Source organism: Chrysochloris asiatica, unplaced genomic scaffold (genome assembly GCF_000296735.1).
Source record: "Chrysochloris asiatica unplaced genomic scaffold, ChrAsi1.0 scaffold00037, whole genome shotgun sequence".
NCBI classification, from domain to species: Eukaryota; Metazoa; Chordata; class Mammalia; order Afrosoricida; family Chrysochloridae; genus Chrysochloris; species Chrysochloris asiatica.
Genome location: NW_006408555.1, coordinates 22628725 through 22654501, shown reverse-complemented (window position 1 = coordinate 22654501; position 25777 = coordinate 22628725). Strand labels below are relative to the sequence as shown.

Here is a 25777-nt window from a genome sequence, read left to right as displayed (position 1 = left end):
TCACTTCCGCGGAGCATTGTGGGAGCGCGTCGGGTGGGATGGGAGAGTCTTCAAGTTCCGCTTCCAGGCTCCTCCCTTCAGTCGCGCCGTGGGCTCAGGGAGGCTTCGCCTCCGCACATTGGTCTTGGTAAGATGGCGTTGGTCTGGCGTTGTGACAGAGATGAACCAAGCGGGTGAGGCGCTGGGTGGGTTCTGAGGAGCGTCTGGATACCTGTCCTCAACTTCAGAGGTTCGGTGGAAGGTCTCAGTGTGGGATTCTCGGGCGCCGGGGTACGCGTCTGTTTCAGATTCTGGAGGATCTTCCCAGAGCCCACGTGGGGCGGCTCAGAGGGTCATGGTCGTCAGGAGAGCGGGGTCTCTGGCCAGCCCTGTCTGTGATGCCCACCTACCTGGTTGCGGCTCCCTCGACCCCGGGCAAAGCAGATCCTCGGGGACCAGAATCAAGTATTCTAACTCATACTTGGCGCCTCCCTTCCGAGACGGACCAGGACCGTCATTGAAGGAAGCAGCAGCCTTCGCACTCCTAATTGAGCATGGTTTTCTGACTCAGGGGAACTATTGATGGGCTCACCTTCCGCTGTCACTGGGTTCTGAGTAGTTGGAAACCAGTCTTTACCACGCACTAGCCAGTGTGGTCTTAGCAATTAATTATTACCCTTGGCGACTCCTACTGCACCTAAAACGTAGCCCACACATACTTCTGAAACCAACAAGGCCCTGTGTGATCTGCAAATGCTCATCTCTTATCTATCATTTATTCTGCTCGAAGTGCTTCAGTCACACGGCTTTTGGCATTTCTACATATGCACCTAATTCTTTATACATTGAGGAAAATTTTGGGTAAGGAAATATTTGTACAAGCGCCACTCTTCCCCAGCTTATCTTTTTTTTTTTTTTTTTTAATTGTGAACTGAGTGATAGTTTACATGGGAGAGCATCAGCTTTATACCATCGTCTAATTGCAATGATTACAATCTCCTCTGCATCATCATTCAACAGTATTTGCTTCCATTCCCTCTGTTTTTCTTTCCTTTTTTTTGATGGGGAGGTGGGGAGATATACACAAAAGCACTCAGGAATATATAATAATTTAAACAACCAAAGGGCACATTCTGCAAGCCTGCCTCCTGGCCGCCAGCACTCATTCCCTCTCTTTCCATGAGTCCTCAGCTGCTCCCTCTCTTCATGTCCCCATCTCTGCCTCCATCTCTGGTGTCCCTGCTTCTCTGGATAGGGTCCTGCATTCCGCTTGTGCTCTGCTCCCTTAATGGTCCTAGGGTTCTCTGTTTCTGGACTGTAAGAGTAACTACTCCCCGGTTTTTGTTACAATACTTCTACCTTTACAATTGTGACAGTTGCAGTTAGTCATGATAACAATTACTGTTGAATCATAGGAATTGTATCCTTATCTCTTTTTACCAGATCTGAGTAGACAAGATGAAAATTATTCAGTGGGGACGCTATCTTCCCCAGTGCACTCTTAAACTAAACTCCCTCTTGACAACTTGTAAGCCAGTCACTTCGTGCCTTTATCGCCCCCTCATTTTAGGTAGCCAAGGTCTAAGCTGACCGCCCCTATCTACCCTGTATACAGAGGGGATAGGATTAATAATTGATGTGAAAACTCCTTCCCTTGCGGTGGGTATTTTGAGCTACTACATCCATAAATGTAGGTCAAGTTCATCAAATTATAGCAATTTATCCTCGTTTCCTTTATCAAAAGTTATTTTCTTTGATATAGTCCACTAGTTGAGTCCTGGTATGGCGCTGTGGATTAATGCGCCAGACTGCAAAGCCATTTAAACTGCAGGTCGGCAGTTCAAACTTACCAGCTGCTCCTCGGAAACCCTATACAGGGTCGCTGTGGGTCGGAACTGACTCGATGGCACTTCACAACAAGTTGAGTACTGATTATCAAGCCATCGAGGCTAGGTCATATGGGTACAATCTGCAAGTTTGTGTGTTCTTGTGCATCTCCCCTCACTTCACATAAGCTGGATGCTTCACTCTCAGCCTTATCCCTCCGTGGCTTTGTCCTTGTCCTTGGGCTCAGGAGTTCCCAGGTCTTAACACACTTCGGAACAACCAGACCTTTTCTCTCTCATCTCCAGGTCAACATGAGTGTATGGAATGTGGTTGAACTCAGCCCATTTCTCCATTGCTGCCTTTCCCCCTCTTCTACTCCCAAGTAGACCACTGTGGTCGCCAGCAAGCTTACATGCCTACTCATGTGTTCCCTTTGAGTTTCATTATTGGAGCAGGGTTTGTCCTGAAGGGACTTGATTGCTTGCTCCCCAGCTTATCTTGTAGGTCTCAACTTAAATTACACGTTTGTCAGAGAAGCTGCCAATAAGCTTGTCATTCTCTTTCACAGCACCCTGTGTATTTCTTTTCCTGAACCACATAGACTAATTGTTTATTCTCTCTTCCCGAGTAGAGTGTAACCTTCTAGCAGGACCTTGTCTGTTTTGTTTATGGTTGCCCCTGTACCTAACACAGTACTTGGCATTTAATGTTGGCAAGTACCATGGAGTCTGTTCCAACTCAACAACTCAGTAATAGGGTTTCCAAGGAAATGCTACTTTTTGAACTGTCAGCCTTGAGATTAGTAGTTCACTGCTTATCCTACTAATAGGTACTTAGTAAATTCTGAATGAGTCAGAAATCCAACTAGCTTTGCAAACAGGGCTTGGCATAGAGGTATTCATTAGAGTGCTTGAGTTTGGAGACTGAAGAGGCAGATCCGACAGTGTTTTCTTAACTTTTGGGATGTGGGCTCCTGAGAGAGAACAAGTCATTTGAGGGCTTTTCCATAGAAGGCGTATAATGTTCACCCAGAGAACCTTTTTATTATCATTATCAAGTGATCTTTTATTGACTATTTTAAATGTTTTACTGTGAATTATGTGATAGCTTTACATTCATCCTATCGTATATCGTTTCATTGCCATGGTTACAAACCCCTCCATGCATCATCAGCCAACCAAAGGGTATACCCTGCAAGCCTGCCCCCTGGTTGTCAGCACATAGCCCCCCTCTCTCTCTCTCTCTTGGTCTGGAGTCCCCAGTTGCTCCATCTCTCCACATCATTGCCTCTGCCTCCATCTCTGGCGTCTTTGTTTCTCTGGGTAGGGTCCTGCACTCCGCTCTTCTCCCTTAGTGGTCCCAGGGACCTCCGCTCCTGGACTGCAAAGTCAGTCACTCCCCTCCTTTTGCTACAAAATGTATACCTTTACATTGCCAACCCTTGCAGTCAGTCCTGATAACAATTATTCACTAATTGAGTATTTTCTGTAGTTCTTAACTAGCTGAGCGTTCCACAGCACCTGGCATGGCACTATGGGTTAATGCGCTGGACTGCAAGGTCGGTGGTTCAAACTCACCAGTCACTCAGAAACCCTATACAGTGTTGTTATGAGTTGGAACGGTAATTAACAACAACCACAACTATTGATGTTATCTGTAATTTCATGAGGGTAGTGGACATCAACATTGAAGCTCACAGATTAGGCAGTCCCCAGGATCTCTTTAATAGTCCCACAGAGCTCGCTAGTGAAAAACTGGCTTTGTTTCTGATGGGCAAAGCTGGTAATCTCATCTAAAGTGATATTTCCGCTATGCTTAATATTTTTCTGCTTCTTTTTGTATCTGGGTGGTTCCTTGAGAGCTTTGATGATTAGGGCAGAGACAGAAGGCATCACATCAGTCTAAGCCTGTCTGTTCTGAATGGTTAGTGTCACTGTAATGAGTCACCAGTTGCCTTGGTAATGTCATCAACTTTTTTGGGAAACAAACCAAGGGGGCTGGTTTTGGGGGCCAGAGCCGATGTAACCCTGACTTCCCCATGACTTTGATTGTGTTGGGGTTGAACTTGGGGAACATGGCAGAGGTGGCTGGTGTCGGATGAACGCAGATGCTGGATTACCGAAGTTGCACCTACACCTCCTCTGAGCTGAGAGCCAAAAGTAAGAGGGTTTTGGATCTTAAAATCGTTAGTAATATAGAATAAAGATTCACACGAAATGAGTTTTGAAAAGACAGGCTCTGTAGTCCTTGGTGTCACCTCATTAACATAATAGGCAAGAAGAGAATCTATTGATTAGTTATTTTATTATACTTAACTGAAATGACTTCTGAAACTTGTTGGTTCCAAATGAACCACAGAATAAGGATTTCAAGTCTTCCCACTATATGGATCCCTCAGATGCGTTTGACTCCTTGACCAGTTTCATTTCAGTTAAACTTATATATTCACTGTGCATGACTGTTTTTTGTTGTTAAATGCCGTCGAGTCGGTTCCGATATATAGCGACCCTGTATAGGGTTTCAAAGGAGCCCTATTAAACTGGTGGTGTGTCTTGCCCTCCCTTTGCCCCCAAATCGTACTACCCACCTTGTAAGTCTTTCCTGAGTAGCTAGATCTGGTCATTTCACTCTACTAAAGCATTAGTGGGACCGGAGTTCTCTAAAGCACTTCACAGATTCTGGTAATGTTTGGATAATCTTGTTATATATCAGTATTGTTGTTGTTGTTATGTGCCATCGAGTCAATTCTGACCCATAGCGACCCTGTATAGGGTTTCCGAGGGTGTAAATCTTTACGGGAGTAGAAAGCCTCATCTTTCTCCTGCGGTGCAGCTGGTAGTTTCGAACCGCTGACCTTAAGGTTTACAGCCCGATTCGTAACCACTACGCTACCAGAGCTCCTTTATGTATTAGTATTAGCATATGCGATATACAGAGCTAATTACAGCAATGCTTTCCAGTGGTTACAAATTGTAACCAGTAGGTGAATTAATCAGTATGTTTCTTATTGGTTGTCAAGAAGTTTGAGAGCCACTGTATTAGTGGGTGGACTCCTGGTGTGGTGCTGTAGGATCAGCGTTGGACTGCCAACTGAGGTCGGCAGTTCATACCCACCAGCAGCTCCTTGGAAACCCTATACAGGATCTCTATGAGTCAGAACTGACTCGATAGCACTTAACAATATTAATGGATAGACATGCTAGGATTTTAGCGGTGGAATTTTACCAAAGGACGAATTGACTACTTTGAATCAGGCCAGTGCCTGAATTCTTGCAGAAAAGACTGTGTTCCGTCCTCTTATATAAGAATTCAGTGTTCACTTTGTCTGTAATTTGTGACTAGAAAGTCATCAATTCTGGCCAGGTCAGTGCCTTAGGAATATTTAGAGTAGGCATTCTTTGTATAAGGCTTCCTGAAAATTGACAGTGATTACTAAGAAGGAGCTCTGGTAGCGTAGTGGTTATGAATCGGGCTGCGAACCGCAAGGTCAGCAGTTCGAAACTACTAGCTGTTCCGTGGGAGAAAGATGAGGCTTTCTGCTCCCATAAAGATTTACAGCCTCGGAAACCCTATACAGGGTCGCTGTGAGTCGGAACCCACTCTACGGCACATAACAACAGCAACAACTAAGAAGTGAAGAGGGAGTGTGGATTATTTGCTGCTTTCTGACTGGAAGCTGGGAGGTTACTGGGGGGTGGGGGGGTGGAGTTAGCACAGACCTGTTGAGATGCGCTTTTAAATTTTGAGCAGTTTCTTTGCTTCATTTCCCCAAACAGATCCCTTTGGGAAAACAGACCATACAAGAAGAGAGTCTGGTGACATTTATTTGATGTAAATGGCTTTTTAAATTGGAAGAGGTTTTTTGAAGTTATTTTAAATTAAATATTGAGTAGTTGAAAATAAGTATCATAAGATATATGTGAGGCATAAAAAAATGACAAGATCATGAACACTCTTTACTCATAATTTAAGGAATAAAAAGATTTCTGTTATTTTTCAGAGGTGCCCTGGTGGTACTGTGTTTAAACACTCACCCAGTGGCTCTGGCGGTTTGCCTCTATGAAGAGCATAGTCTAGAAACCCTCTGGAGCAGTTCTCCTTTGTCACTTGAGGTTGCTTTGAGTCAGAATTGACTCATTGGCACCTAATAGTGATGTTGTTGTTAGGTGCCATCGAGTCGGTACCAACTTATAGCGACCCTATCTATGTACAACGGAATGAAACACTGCCTGATCCTAGGCCAACCTCACTACTGTTACCATGTTTGAGCCCACTGATGCTGCCACTTTGCCAATCCATCTTGCTAGGGGTCTTCCTCTTTTTCTCTCACCTTCCACCTTACCAAACATGACATCCTTCTCCAGCGACTGGTCCCTCCTGACAATGTATCCGAAGCATGAGAGATGAAGTTTGGCCATCCTGATCCCTTGTGGGTCTGTCTTCTTCTCATCCCTTGCCCTTCCCTCTTGAGATAACCACTGTTCTTCATTCCCGACTGTGCTTCTTGGTGTGATCCCTGAGGGATAATATATGAGGGGGGGCTTCAAAAAAACTCATGAAAAAAGTCCATTTTCTTTTGATTCCATTTTTCCGAGAACTTTTTGAAGCCCTCTCGTATTATTAGGCTTTGCAATATTTCAAATTTTACATAAATGGAATAATAATTTATATATTCTGTGATTGATTTTTATGCTCAACATTATTTTGTGGACTGATCACATAGTTATGTTTGTATGTAGCTGTGATGTACTCACTTGGTTAGAAGCTTTTCTGAATTCTTTTACCTTGGTCTTTTTCCCTAAATAAAGCATGTAAGAAACTGAGGCAGTATTATGGTACTCCTTTATCACACCACCTGTGCCTCTCTCTGTTCTCTTTTCTTCCTGGCCCTCCTCACTTGCGTTTACCTGAGAGAGCTATACCCAGATGCACCTGTGAGGCTCATTTGATCCTTTTAGAATTCTGGGACACTCTAAGCTCCCAGATATACTTACCAATTTATTCATTGTAGGTGTGCATGCTATATGCTGAATAGAAAACCAAAGGACTCTAGCTAGAAAGATCAAAAGGCTAATTTTTTCAAGTTGTTTTGATTCTTTTGTCAGTTTCTTGATTTTTTTTTTTTTTTGGTCATTTTCTCAGGATGTGAATAGGTCTGACAACCACACTGGTCCACAAGCTGCCCAGCCTGCTGTCCTCTGTAAAGCTTTGGCACCATGAAGGTCTTCTGTGGGCGGGCCAACCCGACCACGGGGTCTGTGGAGTGGCTGGAGGAGGACGAGCACTATGATTATCACCAGGAGATTGCGAGGTGATGTGTGTTGTTTCACAGTTGGCTTCAGTGGGACAGGCACTTGTTCTTAAAGCAGACACCTTGAACACTAATCTGGGTGTGAAGTAGGCTGCCACGCTGTGCTGATGGTTTTTCTTGAGGAGGTGGACTCAGCCAGGAATCCGGGAATGGGAGAACCTGGATGGAAGGGCCGGAGAAGTTTGGGTCAACATCACAGTCTCGTGGGAGCATATTTTAAAGTCTGTTTTCCTGATAGCTCTCACCTGGAACTCCCCTGAACGAGCTTTGGGTTGAGCTCACAGAGTGGCCCTGCCAGGAATTTTTCAAATTTGTGAATTTCTACCTAATACAGAGAAATAGTGCTCCCCGCTTTAACACTGTAGTTTGGTGAAGTTTGTGATGTCCGTTCACATATATGGCAGGTATACACTCTTCCCACTTTCCCTAGTATTACATCTGCCATTGCCCCAATGTATTAGTATATGCAAGATCACAAAAAGTATTTGGCAAATTGAGTCTGGGTTGTTTTTGAGAAAAATGTCCAGTGATCAGAATGCTCATGGCTGTGGAATTACTGTGATAGGGTTATCTACCAGAACATCTTTAGGCCTGGGGTTCTTTGCTGAAAATGAACACCTATCTCTGTTACTGTTCCCAGTCCCAGAGAATGACAGCTTATAAATCTATTCAAATAGTTTTCACATGGGCATAGATGACATGTTACTTCCATTGAATTAGGAATGCGTTTTTATTTGTGAATAGTCTCAGGTGTTGACGTATATCCTTAGCAGAAAGTTTCTGACTGTTTTTCTTTTTTTTTTTTTTTTAAGGTCATCCTATGCAGATATGCTGCATGACAAGGACAGAGTAAGTATAAAAGGAAACCATTATCTCTAGGGGGTTGTGAAATCTTCCTGTCACTCCCTCACCCTCCCACCCCTGGGTAAGATGTTAGAATGATGCTTAGAGGCAGTGTGGTGTAGTTTGGAGATCAGTCAGGGGCTGGGGCTACCTTTTAGCCTGCTGTGGACCTGAATGTGGCCTTGAAGAAAACATGTACCCTCTCTGGATCTCAGTGGTTCCAATTTCAAATGATCTTCAAGATTCTAGAAAAAAATTCTCTAATTACATGGTATTTCTTTCGTCTTATATAGTCAGTTTGTATTTTTTGAATCAAATCTCTTGAGGTCACTGCAGACTTTTTAAAAGTACAGGTCATCTCTATCACAGAATTACATTTCAGCACTTTCACATTTGAGTTTTATCGGGGCTGTCTTTTTCTGATTGACTTAGGGAACAGTGCAGGTCTGATCTCATTTGGCATGAATAACTACCCACTTTTCTGGTATAGGATAAGCACTGGGATGCTAACTAAAACCCTGCTTTGTAGGAGAAAGATGAAGGTTTCTGCTCCTGTAAAGATTAACAGTCTTGGAAACTCTCTCCAGGGTTGCTGTGAGTCAGAATTGACTTGATGGCTGTGCCTTTGGATCTAATCTAGTATGTACTATGTAGAATATGCCCCAGAACTGCTCAGAATGCCAGGATATCCTCTAATGAGAGTCAAGGACAGTGGAAACAACACCTCTTATAATCTGGACATCATGATTTTGTAGATGCAGTTTAAGATTGCCTTTGGAGTTGTTGTTAACTGTTGTCAAGTCGGTTCTGACCCATAGCGACCTTGTATAGGGTTTCTGAGGAGCAGTTGGTGAGCTTGAACCGCTGACCTTGTATTCAAACGGCTTTGCAGTCTGACGCATTAACCCACAGCGCTACACCAGGACTCCGCCTTTGGAGTGATGGTTAGATAAATCACACAGAGACATTGAGGTCACAAGTGTTTACCCTGAATTCATGTTTAGTTACTTTATTATAAATGTGCTGTGCGGTATCAATCTAAGCAATCCCTCAGCTCTACAGCCAAAGCTTTCACTGGAAATTTATTTTGCTGTACATAAATAAGCCCTGATGTGGCGCTGTAGAATAAACACAGAATAAACTGTAATGTCGGCAGTTCAAACCCACCAGTCGCTCTTGGGAACCCTACATGTGATTGCAGGAACTTGGGGCAGGGAGCAGTAGGGAGAAACTCTTTAATGGGTTAGGAATCTTTGGAATGATAAAATGTTTTAGAACTAGATAGAGGTGGTGGGTGCTCAACCTTAGTCACTTTAGAACAGTTTTATGTTATGTGAATTTCATCGTGATAATTTATTGAAGGAGTCCTGATATGGTGCTGTAGGATAGGCACTGGACTGCTAACAGGAAGTTAAGTGGTTCAAACCCACCATCCGCTCCTCGCAGGGTCGCTATGAGTGGGAACAGACTCCATGGAACTTAGCAGCAACAACTTATTGAGAAAAGCAAAACAGCCCCCTGGTGTATTGCTTCCTCTAAACAAAACCATTTTATACTTTACCTCAGAGGCAGCCACATTTCTTCATCTTTGGTTGTTTATGTTTAAAGTCCATATCTAAATAGCTATTGTCTACTGATTTCTCACTGTGAGAGCTGAGAATTTGGTTTCCTTTCAGCCCCTTCCAATTCATTCCCCTTTCTTCCCAATGAAGTTATAATTTCTGTCAAATCAATATTTAGTGTTTCAGTGGACAAGTTACTTTGCATCTTTTTTTTTTTTTTAAGTTTTTATTGTGAATTATGTGATAGTTTATGTGGGAGAACACCAGCTTTACATTCATCCTTTCATATTTTGTTTCATTGCAATGATTGCAATCCCCTGCATGCACCATCAAGCATCCAAAGGGTACACCCTACAAGCCTGACCCCCGCTGTCAGCAGACAGCCCCGTTCCCTCTGTGAGTCCAGAGTACTCAGCTGCCCCGTCTCTCCATGTCATCGTCTGTGCCTCCATCTTTGGTGTCACTGTTCTCTGCATAGGATCCCGCACTCTGCTCTTTTCTCTTGATGGTCCCAGAGACCTCCACTCCTGGACTGCAAAGTCAACCACTCCCCTCCTTTTGCTATAAAACATCTACCTTTACATTTCTCACCCTCACAATCAGTCCTGATAGCAATTACTCACTATTGTATTACAAGATTCTATCCCCATCTCCTTTTATCAGCCCCATCCCAACAGATTGGAAACCACTCAGTAGATGTTCTACCTTGCCCTGTACCCTCTGGAACTAGGCTCCCCCTTGAAAGCTTGTAAGCCAGTCACTTCTTGCCTTTGTAGCCCCCCCCCCCCCCATTTTGGGTAGCCAATGTCTAAGTTGCCCATCCCTGTCAACCCTGTATACCAAGGGATTGGGACTGATCCTCGCTGTAAAGATTAGTTCCCTCTTTTGAGCTGCTACATCCATAGGTGTAGGTCAAGTTCATCAGATTGTAGCAGATTACTCTTTTTTTCCTCTTGTTTTTCTAGTCGAGTTCTGATCATCCAGCTATGGAAGCCAGGTCAAGTGGGTACTATCTGCATTTCCCCTCACTTCATATCAACTGGACGCTTCAATCTCCACTGTAGTCCTCTGTGGCCATGTCACTACCTCTGGGTCCAGGAGTCCCTAGGTCTTGCCATACTGCTGGCCAACCAGGTCTCTACCCGGATTCACAGGAGTCTATTGAACGTCGTTGGACTTAGCTCGCAACTTCATTGCTGTTTTTCTCACACTTCCCCTTACCAGTGACCAATGTGGTCACCAGCCAGACCGCATGCCTGCTCGTATATTCCCCTTGAGTCTTAGTTTTGGGAAGGGGGTTTACCCTGAGGGGACCTGACCACTTGCCTTGCTGGCTCCCAGGAGGACAGCAAGCTTGCTTGTTCTTATAGTAGTCAGCTGGACTGCTGTTTATTGTTTCTGATTTGGCCTGCTGGTCTTTCTTTCAAGAAGTAGCTTCTGTTCTTTTAGCCCCTCCAGACTGGTCTACTTGTCCTTTCAAGTGGGAATTTCCCACCTCAGAAGATTCTGGATGGGATTCAGGATTCCATCTATGGTCTTATGCAGTGCAAAGGCTCCTCAGGAAACCTCTCACTGGGCAAGTTCTAGCCCCCTTTTAGGTGTTCCAATCAGTTACAGGCTTAAGATGGACTTACAGGCTTTCCGTTTTGATGTTTCTGGCTATTCCTTTCTTTCCCTCTCAAGTGTCTATTTCACAATGATAGGCAAGGGAAACCAAGATTTGAAAGAGCCAAGCATCTTAGCATTATTTTCCCTCTTTTACTGATTCAAACCATGCCTCAATCCCTGTATCCCAGAGCCCTGTTGTTCCAAGGTTGTGCATATGTCATTATTTACCGCTGACCCACTTAGCCCATGCAAACCTGCCTAACTGTTCTCCCATCTGCCTTGTTCTTTCATTCTCCTCCCCCTTTCTTGTGTATTGCCCCCCCCCCCAGCACCCAAGCTATCCTGTGTCTATACTCTACCCTGTGCTCCATTCTCCCCTCCCTCCCCTAACCTCATCCTATACATCCCAGTGATCAGCAAAGATTTTTTTTTCTCCCCCTTTTAGGGTGGGTTCTTTTTCTTAATCTTTTGTAGTAATGGTCCTATACAGTATTTCTCCTTTTGTGACTGACTAATTTTACTCAGCATAATGTCCTCAAGGTTCATCCATGTTATGTGGTAGCTTGAAGCTTCCTTGTTCTTCAAGGTAGCATAATATTCCATTGTGTGTATGTACCACAGTTTGTTTATCCATTCTTCCATTGATGGGCACTTAGGCTAGCTCCATCTTTTTGCTATTTTAAATGGTGTGCTATGAACACTGGTGTGCATATATCTTCTTGTGTTATGGCTCATATTTCTTGTGGGTAAATAACCAAGTAGAGGAATTTCTGGATCATAAGGTATTTCTATTTCCGACTTTCTGAGAAAGTGCCATATTGCTTTCCAGAGTGGTTGGACCATTTTGTGATTAATCCCTCCAGCAATGCTGGAGGATTCCAGTCTCTCCGCATACTTTGCCTCTTTGTAACTCAGTTTGCTCAACTCCAATATTAATAGGAATATTAATAGGAAAAGAAGTTCTGGTAGCGTAGTGGTTACGAATCGGGCTGCTAATCCCAAGGTTGCCAGTTCAAAACTACCAGCTGTTCCGCGGGAGAAAGATGAGGCTTTCTGCTCCCATAAAGATTTACAGCCTCGAAAACCCTGTGCAGGGTCACTGTCAGTCAGAACCGACTCCATGGTACTTAACAACAACAATAAAAGTAGGGGTAACAGTAGTACCTTCTTAAAGCACTGTTCAGAGGCTTACATGGGTTAATATTTGTAAAGCACTTATGTAGGTATGTGTTGTGTTACTAAAGTTTACCTAAGTAGGACTGTGTAAATATTATTCATAGTTAACCTATATGGGCAAATACTCTGATGACTTTTTCTTTCTTGCATAACTCTTTGTTAATAATTACTTTGCTTTCTATGTATGCATCATTCTCTTATGCCCAAACCCTTCCCCAGTTTCTAAATTTCCTTTCAGGATGGTCAGACACATCAGCTGTTTTATTTTCATGGAGAATGTTTTCAGCATCACCTTGACCTACTCTGGTTTGGACTGGTGGTTCTTTATACCTGCTGTGTATGTTTGTCCTGGGATCCTTGCTCATCGTCCTGTGGATCTCTTTCATTTCTGTTTTATACTGAGTCTTCCTGGAACCCTTCCTTGCCTTCCTCCCTGTTGGCTTATTCCCTCTTGTGAGGATGGATGAGAGGTGTCTTAGTTATATAATGCTGCTATAACAGAACTATTACGCATGAATGACTTTAACAACCAGAAATTAATTTTCTCACAGTTTAGGAGGCTATGAGTTGGAACAGACTGAATGCATTTAACAACAACAACAACTTTGCAATGTGAATTAAAACATTATTATTATTGTGCCATTATGTCAATTTGTATCTTTGAGAGTTTTATATAGCTCATTCCATTGTCTTTATGCCTGCATGGTTTCTGCCGAGAAATTAAGAGCTTAGTTTCATTAGTTCTTCTTTGTAGATAACGTTTTGTTTATTCTGAGTTGCTCCTAGGATTCTTTATTTATCTTTGGTTTTGAAAAAATTTGATTATTATATATCTTGGTGTTTTTCTTTTGGGGTCAGTCCTGTTTGGAGTCGGGTCCGACTCCTAGTGACCCTGTACAGGGTTTCCAAGGCTGGGAATCTTTACGGGAGCAGAAAGCCTCATCTTTCTCCCACAGAACAGCTGGTAGTTTCGAACTGCTGATCCTGAGGTTCGCAGCCCGGTTGGTAACCACTATGCTACCAGAGCTCCTTCCTGTTTGGAGTACATTCAACTTACTAAATGGCATGCTTCTCATCTTTCATGATGTTAGGGAAGTTTTCTCCCAAAAATTGTTGGACAATATTCCCTACAGTTTTTTTTTTGGTCTCTTCCTGTTCTGGAGTTCCTATCACATGTAAATGAGTCCTCATGATAGTATGCCACGTAAATATTAGACTATTTTGTTTTTTGATTGTTCCTCTAGCAGATGAAGATTAGATTTTCTTCCTCAAGTTCAGTAATTCAGCTTTCCATTGATTCAATTTTATTTCTTTGCCCTTTCAGTGTACTATCTATTCCTCAATTCTTAGTGTTCATCTTCTGGCTTTCTGATTGTTGTTTTTGTATGGTTCCCATTTTTTCAATTATTTTGTCAGTTTGTTTCCTGAAAATTTCCATAGTTTGCCTGTTTAACTTGATTGCATCTGTAGTTTTCTTGATCTTTCTTACAGTCTGTTGAAATTTCCTAATTAGCATGCTTTTAAATTCCTTATCAGGTAGTTCCAGTACTTTTTCACCTTTTTAAAATGTTTTATTATGATTACAGTGACAGTTTACAGAGCAGATCTTCAGTTTTACATTCAACAAATAATTTACATGGTTGTAATCCCCTCCATGTACCCAACAGTTAATAGTATTTACCGCTATTCACTTTAACTGTTGCATTCCTCCCTGTGTCTCCCGCTATCTTCATCTTTCCTTGCTAACCTCCTTCTTGCTTTATATTGCCTGCCCTGCCACCCTTGTTAACATGTGTCTACCCTCTGTTGTCATTGCTGCGTCGAGTTGGTTCTGACTTATAGAAACCCTTTATAGGGTTTCTGAGGAGCAGCTGTTGAGTTTAAACTGCTGACCTTGTGGTTCACTGCTGATCCTACAGTGCCACACCAGGAGTCTGTCTACCCTTTATCTAGCCCATGAATAATGTTCCCTTCCCCCTCCTCATGTAACCAGCATAGATTTTTTTTTTTTTAATCAAGAATCTTTTATTAACTCTTTTACAAAATTGGTCTCATACAATATTTGTTTTTTGTGATTAACTTATTTCACTCAACATAATGTCATCTAGGTTTATTCATGTGAGGTGTTTTCCAGATTCATTGTTACTCATCATAGTATTACACTGTGTGTATCAAAATTTGCTTATCCATTCATGGGTATTTTGATGTGTCTCTTGTAGACAGCATAATGAAGAATCCTGTTTTCTTAACCATTGTGCTATGTGCTTTGACTGGTACATTTAATCCATTTATATTCAGTGTAATTATCAAGAAGTATGAATTAATTGGTATCATTTTCTTTGTGTTTTTTGTGATGCAGTCCTGGTGTGGCGCTGTAGGCTAATGCGTCAGACTGCAAAGTCGTTTGAACTGCAAGGTCGGTGGTTCAAGTTCACCAGCTTCTCCTTGGAAACCCTATATAGGGTTGCTGTGGGTTGGAATCGACTCAGTGGCACTTAACAACAACTGGTTTCTTTGTTCCACATAATTGTCTGTGTTAAGTTCATTTTGTTTATGGGTTTTCTTTTCATTTTCATTTCTGTTGTGTTCATGTTTACTAAATCTTTGATTTTCTTTTCTATTTTGATGTGCAGGTTTATTAATTTCTTTGAGGTATCCCTATAATTTATTAATTTTTTTCTCTTTCTTGAAACAGTTCATTTCATCTTGAAACCCTTGCCATTTGGAAGTTCTGTAGCTAAACTATTCCCTCTTTTTGCTTTGTAGTTGACTTCATTATAAATTGATATCTCTGTAGGTTTGGTTTACTTTAAGTGCTTCTATATCTGGAAGTTGTACCTCTTCATGGTGTCCCACATAATGCTTAGGATTTCTTACAATTTTTATGTCTTCTTTCTGATTGTTCTTCTAGCATACTAGTATCGAGACATCTGTCATCAAGCTCAGTAATCTCGACTTCCATTACTTCAGATCTCCTCCTTTGACTTTCAATGTATTGTCCATTTCTGAGATCTTAGTATTAATCTTCTGGATTCTAATTGCAGGTTTTGTAGTCACCATTTGTCTGTCAGCTTGTCGTACGGTGGTGGCCTGCCTGCATGTTGCTGTGATTCTGGAAGCTATGCCACTGGTATTTTAAATACTATCAGGGTCACTCATGGTGGACAGGTTTCAGCTGAGCTTCCAGACGAAGACAGAATAGGAAGAAGGAGATACAGACTACTTCCAAATATTTGATCACAAAAACTTTATGAATAGCAGCAAAACACTGTCAGATAGCACCAGAGTATTGAATATTGAAACAGGGTGAAGAGTAACGAATATTGTCAGATAGAGTGCCAGGAGACGAGCCTCTCAGGTTGGAAGGCACTCAAAATATGACTGGGGAAGAGCTGCCTCCTCAAAGGAGAGTTGACCATGATGATGAGAATGAAGTAAAGCCTTCAGGACCTTCATATGCTGACGGGGCACAACTCAAAATGAAGAGAAACAGCTGTAAACATCCATTAATAATCGAAACACAGAATGTATGAAGTATGAATCTAGGAAAATTGTTAAAAATGAAATGGAACACAAACATCAATATCCTAGGTATTAGTGGGCTGATATGGACTGGTATTTGCAATTTTGAATCTGACAATCATATGGTTTACTATGCCAGGAATGACAAATTGAAGAGGAATGGTGGCACAGTCATCATCAAATAGAAGATTTCAAGATCTGTCTTGAAGTACAATGCTATATGTGATAGGATAATATCCATATGCCTACAAGGAAGACCGGAGTCCTGGTGTGGCGCTGTGGGTTAATGCACCAGACTGCAAAGCTGTTTGAACTGCAAGGTTGGTGGTTCAAGCTCACCAGCTGCTCCTCGGAAACCCTATACAGGGTCGCTATGGGTCGGAACCGACTTGAAGGCACTTAACAACAACAACAAGGAAGACCAGTTAACACAACTGTTAATAACAAATTTACCCATCAATCATTAAGACCAGTGATGATAAAATTGAAGAATTTATCAAATTATTCAGTATGAAATTGGTCAAATATGCAGTCAATATGTATTGATGGTTACTGGTGATTGGAATGCAAAGATTGGAAACATAGGAAGGATCAGTAGTTGGAAACTACTTGGTGATACAAATGATGCAGGAGATCGCATGATAGACTTTTGCAAGACCAGTGACTTCATTGCAAATACCTTTTTTAAACAACAGAAAAGATAATGAATGTCACCAGATGGAATACACAAAAATCATATTGACTATATCTGTGGAAAGAGAATGTGGAAAACTCCACATCATCAGCCAAAACAAGACCAGGATCAGACAGTGGAACAGATAATCAATTGCTCATGTACAAGTTCAGCTTGAAGCTGAAGAAAATGAAAACAAATCTATGAGAGTCAAAATTAGGATTTTGAACATTTCCCACCTGAGATTGGAGACCATCTCAACTGATTTGATGCATTAGACACTAAAGACTGAAGACCTGAAGAGTCATGGAATGTCATCAAGAATATTGTATGGGAAGAAAGAAAAATGTCATTAAGAAGACAAGAAAGAAAAAAACCAAAATAGATGGCAGAAGAAACTCTCAAACTTGCTCTCTAGAGCAGAGACTCTAAAGCAAATGGAAGAAATGAGGAGGTAAAAGAGCAGAATAGAAATTTCAGAGGGAAGCTCAAGAAGACATTAGCTCTTAATCATGTACAAAGACCTGGAGTTCAAAAACCCAAAGGGAAGAACATGCTCAGCAGAAAGCATCAAAAGAAGATGAAAGGAATACACAGAGTTACTATACCAAAAAGAAATGTTGTTCTCGTGATGGTCCTGACCCATAGCTACCACGAATATGGTTTCCAGGGAGCGGCTGGTGAGCTTGAACCGTTGACATTGAGGTTCAAACCTTCATTGAAGTCCAGTGCATTAACCCACAGTACCACACCAGGACTCCAAAAAGAAATGGTTGGTATTCAGCCATTTCAAGAGGTAACATGATCAAGAGCTAATGATACTGAAGGAAGAAGTCCAAGGTGCAGTGAAGGCATTGGCAAAGAACAAGCCTCTGGAGATTGATGGGATACAAATTGAAATGTTTCAACAAACTGATGTGACGCTGGAGGCACTCACTCATCTATGGCAAGAAATTTGGAAGACAGCTACCTGGCCAGCTTATTGGAAGAGATCCATATTTGTGCCCATTCCAAAGAGAGGTGACCCAATGAAATGTGGAAATCATGGGACAATATTGTTAATATCACATTCAAGTAAAATTTTGCCAAAGATAATTCAAAAACGGCTGCAAACATACATTAACAGAGAATTGCCAGAGTTTCAAGCTGGCTTCGGACGAGGACATGGAACCAGGGATATACTTGCTGACATCAGATGGATCTTGGAAAGAAGAGAATACCAGAAAGATGTTTACCTGTGCTTCACTGACTACGCAAAGGCTTTCGATTGTGTGGATTGTAACAAGCTGTGGGCAACATTGTGGAGAATAAGTATTCTGGAACACTTAATTGTATTCATGAGGAATCTGTATATAGAACAAGAGGCAGTTGTTCAAACAGAACAAGGGAACACTGAATAGTTTAAAATTAGGAAAAATGTGTGCCAGGGTTGTATTCTTTCACCATATATATACTCCATCTGTGTATGCTGAGCACATATTCCAAGAAGCTGGATTATATGAAGAAGAACGTGGCCCCAGGATTGGAGGAAGACTCATTAACAACCTGCAATGTGCAGGTGGTACAACCCTGCTTGCTAAAAGTGAAGAGGACTTAAAGTACGTAACTGAATAAGATCAAATTTCACAGCCTTCTGTATGGGTTGCACCTGAATGTAAAGAAAACAAAAATCCTCACCACTGGACCAATAAATAACAGCAAGATAAATGAAGATAAAACTTAAGTTGTCTAAGAATTCATTTTGCTTGGCTGAATCATCAACACTCATAGAAGCAGCAATCAAGAAATCGATGCATTGCTTTTAAGAGTAGAAGAGCAAATACGTCAGTTTGAGGACTAAGGTGTGCCTGACCCAAGCCTTGATATTGTTAGTAACCTCATATGCATACGGAAGTTGAACAGTGAATAAGGAAGACTGTAGAAAAATTGATGCATTTAAGTTATGGTATTGGAGGAGTATATTGAAAGTACCATGGACTGCCAAAAGAATAAACAAATCGAAGTTGGAGGAAGTACAGCCAGAATGCTTCCTGGTATCCAGGATGGCAAGACTTAGTCTCTCATACCTTGGATATAGTATCAGGAGGGACCAGCCCCTGGAGGACATCATTCTTGGTAAAGTGGAGGGTTGGAGAAAGAGGAAAACCCCCAACAAGATGGATTGGCAGAGTGGCAGCAGCAGTGGGCTCAAGTGTAGCAAGAATTGTGAGGTTGGTGCAGGACTGGGTAGTGTTTCATTCTGTTGTGCATAGGATCGCTATGAGTTGGTACTGACTCTATGGTACCTTTTCAACAACAAGATTTTGTGTACTGTTTCAAAATTTGCATTTATTGTATCTGTTCTTGTAGTGTTTTTGTGAATTCTTCTCAAGTTTTTATTGTGTTCTTGCTTTCCTCAATCTTTCTATCAGTCCTTTGAAAGTGCCTAAATAACATTTTTTAAAATTCTTTTTTAGTTAGTTCCATTACATTTTCATCCTCAGAAATGTTTTCTGACTTTGCGTCTTGGTCATTTGTGCCATTCTCTCATGTTTCCTTGTATGAGCTAAAATTGTCTGTTGTGTCCGGGGCATTGTAGGGTTGTTGTATTTAATTTATGATTGTGTGTTGATGTGTTCTTAGGTTCTCACCAACTGTGGATATAGTTAGAGAATAGAAGTGTGTAGTCCATTTTTGTTCACTGTTTGTGCATCTCAGCTTAGGATGGATTTGACTAGTGTTGGCTGCTATTGTTGATGAGGTGGTATAGGAATTGATACTGGCTCTTGTGCGGTGAGTGGGGCTGCAGAGGATAAAGTTATGTCTCCATTTGGGTGGGAAAGAGGAACCCCCCTCCCCCCACACACACACATGAGAAAGCAAAACAGAATAAACAAACGAGTAACCAACAATGAAAAGAAAAAATAAAACAGGCAGCAAACCAGAAAACAAGAATATTATAACTGTTAAAAACAAAAGAGGGATAGAGAAATGGAGCTATAGAAGAGGAAATAACAGGAAGAAATTTTAAAAAAACAACTCAGAAAAATCAGTGAGATGGAAGATGAAAAGGAGAGTAGTGAAGACAAAAGAAAAAAAAAGAAGAGGAAAATAAGAGCTTGAAGAAAAGGAAAAATGAAAGTGGAAAATTTCTATAAATTTTCTATAAAATTCAAGGGAATGGAAAGAGGAGAAAGAAACAAAAAACAATGAAACAACAAAAGGAAAATAACTCATAAACAAAAACAAAAAAATAATGCAGCTGTTGGACTGATGAGGAGCAAACCCTGGGTGGTCCTGTCAGCCTAGTAGCTCATGAGGTGGGTGTGGGATGGATGTGGCCTAGGAGTTCCTGGTCCTACATTGAGTTTCCATGCTCAGTGTTATCTATGTTCAGGGCACTTAATCCAGAAATAGTTTGTGAAGGCCCTTGATGGAACTGGTTTCATTGTCTATTAGGATATTAGGACCACAGGGCAGATGAGAGCAGGGTGATTGGTTAAATGCTGGTTTGGTGGCTCTGTAGGTCCCCTGCCTCTAGAGCTGAACCTGCCGGAATCCAAGCACCAAAGCAGCACATCAAAGTAGTGCAGCCGTTCCCCCACCTCACTGGCTTGGCTCCCAGCTATGTGGTTCTAAATTCTCAAGTGCAGGGTCTGTGCTGAGAGTGAATGAACATTGGAGCTGGCCATACCTCTGGTCATCAGGGGATCGTGAGGAAAAAGAAGGAATCTACTCTGTTAAGCCACCTTCTGTTGCTGAAGCTGCTCACAAAAGTTCAAGATGGTTGGGCTGCGTCTGGCCGGCTGTTCACCAGTCAGTCAGTATCCCTCTCTTGCCAACTCTGTTTAGCTCCTCCTTCCACCAAGCACTCAGTCCACTTTTCTAACCTTTCCTCTGAAGTTCAGGTTCCAGAATTATTATCTGTGTCTGTTTCATTTGGTCTCTGTCTTGGTTGTAGAGAGTCCTTGTAGTGCCAGCTGCCATGTTAATCTCGTATAGTTGATTGTTTAAGGAGTGCATAGCTCCCTGATACTGTTGTTTATCTTATAGGCCCTGTTGATTGTTTAGCTGAAAGTTGACCTACATAGGTTTTTCTGTCATTTTAAACGAAAGGATCAGTCAGTTCCTATTCGTTCAAACTGTTACAGATGTCTGAAAAGGGAGAGGGTGGTGTTCATCAGACTTCCATTGACTACACTGGTGGTGGTGGTTATGTGCCGTGGTGTCGGTTTCGACTCATAGCTACCCTGTACAGGGTTTCCGAGGCTTTAAATCTTTACGGGAGCAGAAAGCCTCCTCTTTCTCCCGTGGAGCAGCTGGTAGTTTCAAACTGCTGACCTTGCGGTTCGCAGCCCAGTTCCTAACCACTACACTACCAGAGGGGAAGGAGAATCAAATTCATCAGCCCAAGACCTTTTCCTATGATACCAAGGTCAGTAATGCCTGCACTCTCTAGTCTTCTACCAATTCTGACATCAGTCATCCCTCCCACTCTGTTTCTCAGTTGGGTTTGATAACTCATTGTAATGACTACCCAGATCTCAGACAAAACTCACGATTACGGGGTTTATTAGTGAAGCTAACAGGTTAAAATTTCGGATCAGAAATGTTCAGGATATAATTCTTTGCGCAGGACAGCTTTTTCTCAACCATGCTTGTCAGGTAAGCATCTTTCTGGCCCTTGACCCTTTGTTCTGGCCTTTGCCCTGCTCAGGCAATATTATAAAGCTCTTGTAGAGTCGCTGGTAAATGCCCAAAGGCTCTGCTGTAAGCCTCAGCCTGAAGGTGTTTAGCTCTAACTTTCCCAATTAAGTGCCTGGAGGCACCCATTTCACAAGGGACTCACCTGCCCGAAGGTACTCTGCTTGCTCTGTGGGATCCCAGCCATCACTTTGTCTTGTGCTCTGACTCTTAGTTCTGTTGCTGCCACTCGTCCACTGCTTCATGTCTCCTGGATCAAGGAGGTTCAGTCGCAGGAACCAAAAGACACTCCACTTCTGGCTCTTTTTTCTTGATGGTAGTGAGAGCCCTGGTCCTGCTTCTGACATGGCTCATTTTATACCTTCACCATAATGCCAAGTATTTACAAGCACAGTTAACCCTTTTAACCACTCACAACTGAGTCATACAATCCTATCAGTGTCTTCTCCCACCTTTTACCCAGACCTATCAGGAAAAAGTCATTTGATGGGAGTTACAAAATTACGGTTAAGAAGAGCCATAAGAGCACTGCAAGATAAGAGACGTATTTGCTTAAATTACTAAATACCTTAGCCTTCGATCTTTAAGATGCAAAATGATTCCTTAAGGGGTAAACAATTTTTAGACAAGGAGACTGTATGGATTAAAGTTGGGCAGAAAAACCAAAGCCCACTACACATAACAGGCAAAGGAATTTAAGAAGTTGAAAAACACAAGTATGGGGGGAGACTTAGACAGCAAATGAAAACACAGATCGCTCGGGTGGTAATTGGAAGATGCATTTACCTTGTTTAGGGCAAGGGAAACAGGGGGAGAAAATTGGGGTTTCCGGAACCTAGAAACATAGAGGAGAGGTCTTGTTAGATTGGGGCTTTAATCTTAGAGGGCACTCTCTACTCCTGTGTTGGAAGGAGCAAGCTTTCTCCCCATCTTCGTGCTGTCCTCTAGTTCCCCCTACTGGCCGTAACTAACAGCTAGACAGGGATATGTCAGTTACAGAGCAAGGATGAGTGTGTGGAGGCAAGAGACCATGGCTTCATTAAGTGATCCTGGCGTTTCATCAAAGCCTACCTGACTAACTAGCCACTGTTGTTCCTGGAGGGGTCAGGAAGGCAGCTTACGCTGTTCTGTAAACTGCTGCTAGAACTTACAAAGCACTTAATGGATGAGGTGACAGCTATTTCTCCCTTTCTCTTAGAATATAAAATACTACCAGGGTATCCGGGCTGCTGTGAGCAGGGTGAAGGAGAGAGGACAGAAGGCCGTAGTTCTTGACATTGGCACTGGTACAGGACTCCTGTCGATGATGGCGGTCACAGCAGGTGCTGACTTTTGCTATGCCATTGAGGTGAGCTACACTTTCTGGGTGTATGTTCTGTGCCTAGTGCAGGAAACCCAGTATGCCCCTTACATTATCCCTTCCATTTGCACGCTGACATCCACGCACTGAGTTTGCATCTGCACCAAGTCCAGGGGTGTTCTGTTGCCAAGTTCGGTGCTGAATTGGACACCGTTCCTCTTTTCTTCTCTGAAGATAGTGGTTCTCGCAAGTCCCAGACATCCAGACCACAGGTCGTGGCTTGTGAAGCAGGTTCCTTCCTGGTTCCCACTGCCCTTGATGCTCCTCTGGAGACTATCCAGATGATGTCTGGTTTATTTAGATCAAATCAGCACCAAAGAAATAGTTTCTCTTTAGCCTCAACAATAACAAAATACACTTTGCATATTTAGGAGGAGGACTCTTTTATTTCAAATGTTAGTACCTGAATCTAGGAATGTCCTGTTAGTTTTTGGTGTTAGGATGCTACTCCCTTTCTTGCCCATTTTTAGTGGAGTGTTTGCTCTAATTTCTAGGTGTTCAAGCCTATGGCTGAAGCTGCTGTGAAGATAGTGGAGAAAAATGGCTTCAGTGATAAGATTAAGATTATCAACAAGCATTCCACTGAGGTGACTGTAGGGCCAGGTGAGATCAGCAGATCCTGCATTGAAAGCTTTGCTTGCTCTTGCATGAGAGAGGAAACAAGTTTCAGGTGGAACAATGGTACACAGGTAATTTCAGAAAAATGGGGCTTCGGCTTTGTGGTACCTCGAAACATACATACTTTGGTGTCTCTTGATGTTTATTTCTCTCCATTCAGATGTAACCGCTATTTGCTGCTGTAAGCAAGTTGGTATTCTTGGCATGGCTCAACGCTTGACTTTAGTCAGACAAGTGAAACTAGTTCTGTAGCAGATAGTAGTTTACTTAGTTGTGGCTTCCTGCCGTAGCATATTGCTGAGATTACAGTCTCTTGAGGTTTCAAGAATATATATTTTTAACATTTTATTATAAATAGATTCAAGGTTTGTAGAGCAGATCATCAGTTTTACATTCAATAAATCATATACATTATTTCATTTCAATGATTGCAATCCCCTCCAGGTAACTTCAGTTAGTCCACTTCCTCGCTGTGATTCTTGTTTCCATTCTGCCTTTTCCAGCCTTTCTCAATTTTGTCCTTAGGTAAATGCTGCCCTTTTGATCTTGAATGGTTGGCCATTCCATGGTATACATACATCACTAATGTTGTTGTGCACCTGTATACTTGCAGTTCCAGACATAAAGGGTGACCAAGAACCAAAATATATTATTTATTATTATAGTCTAGGCATTTGAATCAGGCTCCTAACGTCTCACTTGCTCCTGTTGATACCTGGAGAATAAAGTTAAAAGATTTGTGTAAAAAATATTCTGTAGTGAAGTTGTGATTATTACTACTAAAACTAAATACAAAATTATTCTCATTTTTAAAAAACTGTTTATTATGAATTGAGTGAAGGTTTACAGATTAGATCAACAGTTCTACATTCAGTGAATCATACACCTTGTTTCATCTTGGTGACTGCAGTCCACTTGTGCAACAGCAATAGACCTACTTCTTCCCTGTGGGTCCCATGTCCATTCCACCCATCGTCCCATCCCTTCTCAACTTTGTCCTTAGGTAAATGTTGCCATTTTGATTTTGAGTGATTGACTATTCCATGCTGAGCAGACCTTACTAGTGTTGTTCTCAGTATATACCTCTTCTGGTTGGTTGAAAACTGGGCCACAAGGGTGAGTTCCTTTCCGGACCTGAAGGGTTGTCAAAGGTCATAGTCTCAGGTTCCTCCAGTCTCTTTCTGACCAGTAAGCCTGGTCTTTTTTTTTTTTTTTTTTTTTTTTAATATAGTTTTGAGTTTTGTTCCACATTTTCTCCTGCTCTATTTTAATACAGTTTTGAGTTTTGTTCCACATTTTCTCCTACTCTATCTGGGACCTTCTAATGTAATCCCTTTCAGAGTTGTTGGTAGTGGTAGTAGGGCACCATCAAGTTCTTCTGGTCTCAGAGTCATGGAGACTGATATTCACAAGTACCATTAGTCCATTGGACTAACTGATTCCAAATCTCTTCAATTCTCATCATTCTTCTTTCTTCTACACCATTTGTTAAACAGACTATCTCTTCCCTACTTAATATGTTTAATATGTTTTGTCTCAATTCTGTTCCATTCTGTATCTTTCATTGTGTCAGTACCAGGCTGTTATGACTTCTGTGGTTGTAGGGTAGATTTTGAGTTCAGAAAGTGAGAGGCCTCCAATTTTGTTGGTCTTCTTCAGCAGAGCTTTGCTTATCTGAGGTCTCTTTCCTTTCCATACAGAGTTAGTGATCAGTTTTTCCATCTCTTTAAAGAATGACAGAATCTGGATTGGGATTGCATTATATCTATAGATTGTTTTGGATTAAATGCAGTATTTTAGAATTGAAACGTCTAAGGGCAACTTTTTCCTCTGTAAAGAGAATAGTATTGCCTTTGTTGCAAAATAAAGTCTCTCATGCAACACCTTTTTTGAGCACTTTAATGCTTTTCTTCTTTCCTCATCCATTCTGTGAGGGAAGATGAGTGGGCTCTGTCAAATTGGAATTTATGAGCCATTAGGAGTGTTTACAATTAGTTCTCCTTGATGAATAGTCCTGTTTTTTGGCTCATTAAAAATTTTTAATTGCAGAAGTAACATTATTTTACATTATAGAAGATTTAGAAACAGAACTAACAAAAAGATCCTCTGTAATCCTACCCAAACTTAAGGCGAGAAACTTAACATCTGGGGGATTTGCTACTGAGAACCTGGAATTCTAAATCTGGGTCTCAGTTTTGGTGGCTATGGCCCTTCTCAGTGAGGGAAGACCACCTGGCAGCCTCTATCTGCTGGTTTTCTCCATTTGCCACTCATAAGTGTCTGAAGTATCAGCATGCACTTTTTGCTATTATTTTTTTGTTAATTTGGATGACTTAGTTGCCAAACATCACTGCCTCAGTTTTTAATTTATAGCTTTCCAGTTGCTAGTTTGAAAAATTGTCCATGTTTGATTGATTTTCTTTCTGTTTTGAATAATCGGCTTATATTTTGCCCTGGTTTTCTTATTGGGGGTATTTATAATTTTCTTACCACTTTTTACAATTCCCCAATATTCAAACATACAGAAAAGTTGAAAGAATAGTATGATAACCTTAATATCCTCTTAATGTAGATTTATCAATTATTAACATTTTGCCATAAAAATATAAATAAAA

The 25777-nt window shown here is 41.7% G+C and overlaps 1 protein-coding gene and 1 pseudogene across 1 annotated transcript in view; one reads left to right on the top strand and one right to left on the bottom strand.

Moving 5' to 3' along the window:
• LOC102823434 lies at window positions 1–4262 on the bottom strand (annotated as a pseudogene).
• Window positions 4263–7022: 2760 nt separating this feature from the next.
• PRMT7 (protein arginine methyltransferase 7) overlaps window positions 7023–25777 on the top strand; it is a 33330-nt gene continuing 14575 nt past the window's right edge. Inside the window, exons 1-4 of the mRNA XM_006860328.1 lie at window positions 7023–7117; window positions 7930–7966; window positions 22383–22532; window positions 23039–23147. Of these exons, the coding sequence (XP_006860390.1) occupies window positions 7023–7117; window positions 7930–7966; window positions 22383–22532; window positions 23039–23147 (391 nt within the window). The remainder of the gene's footprint in view (window positions 7118–7929; window positions 7967–22382; window positions 22533–23038; window positions 23148–25777) is intronic.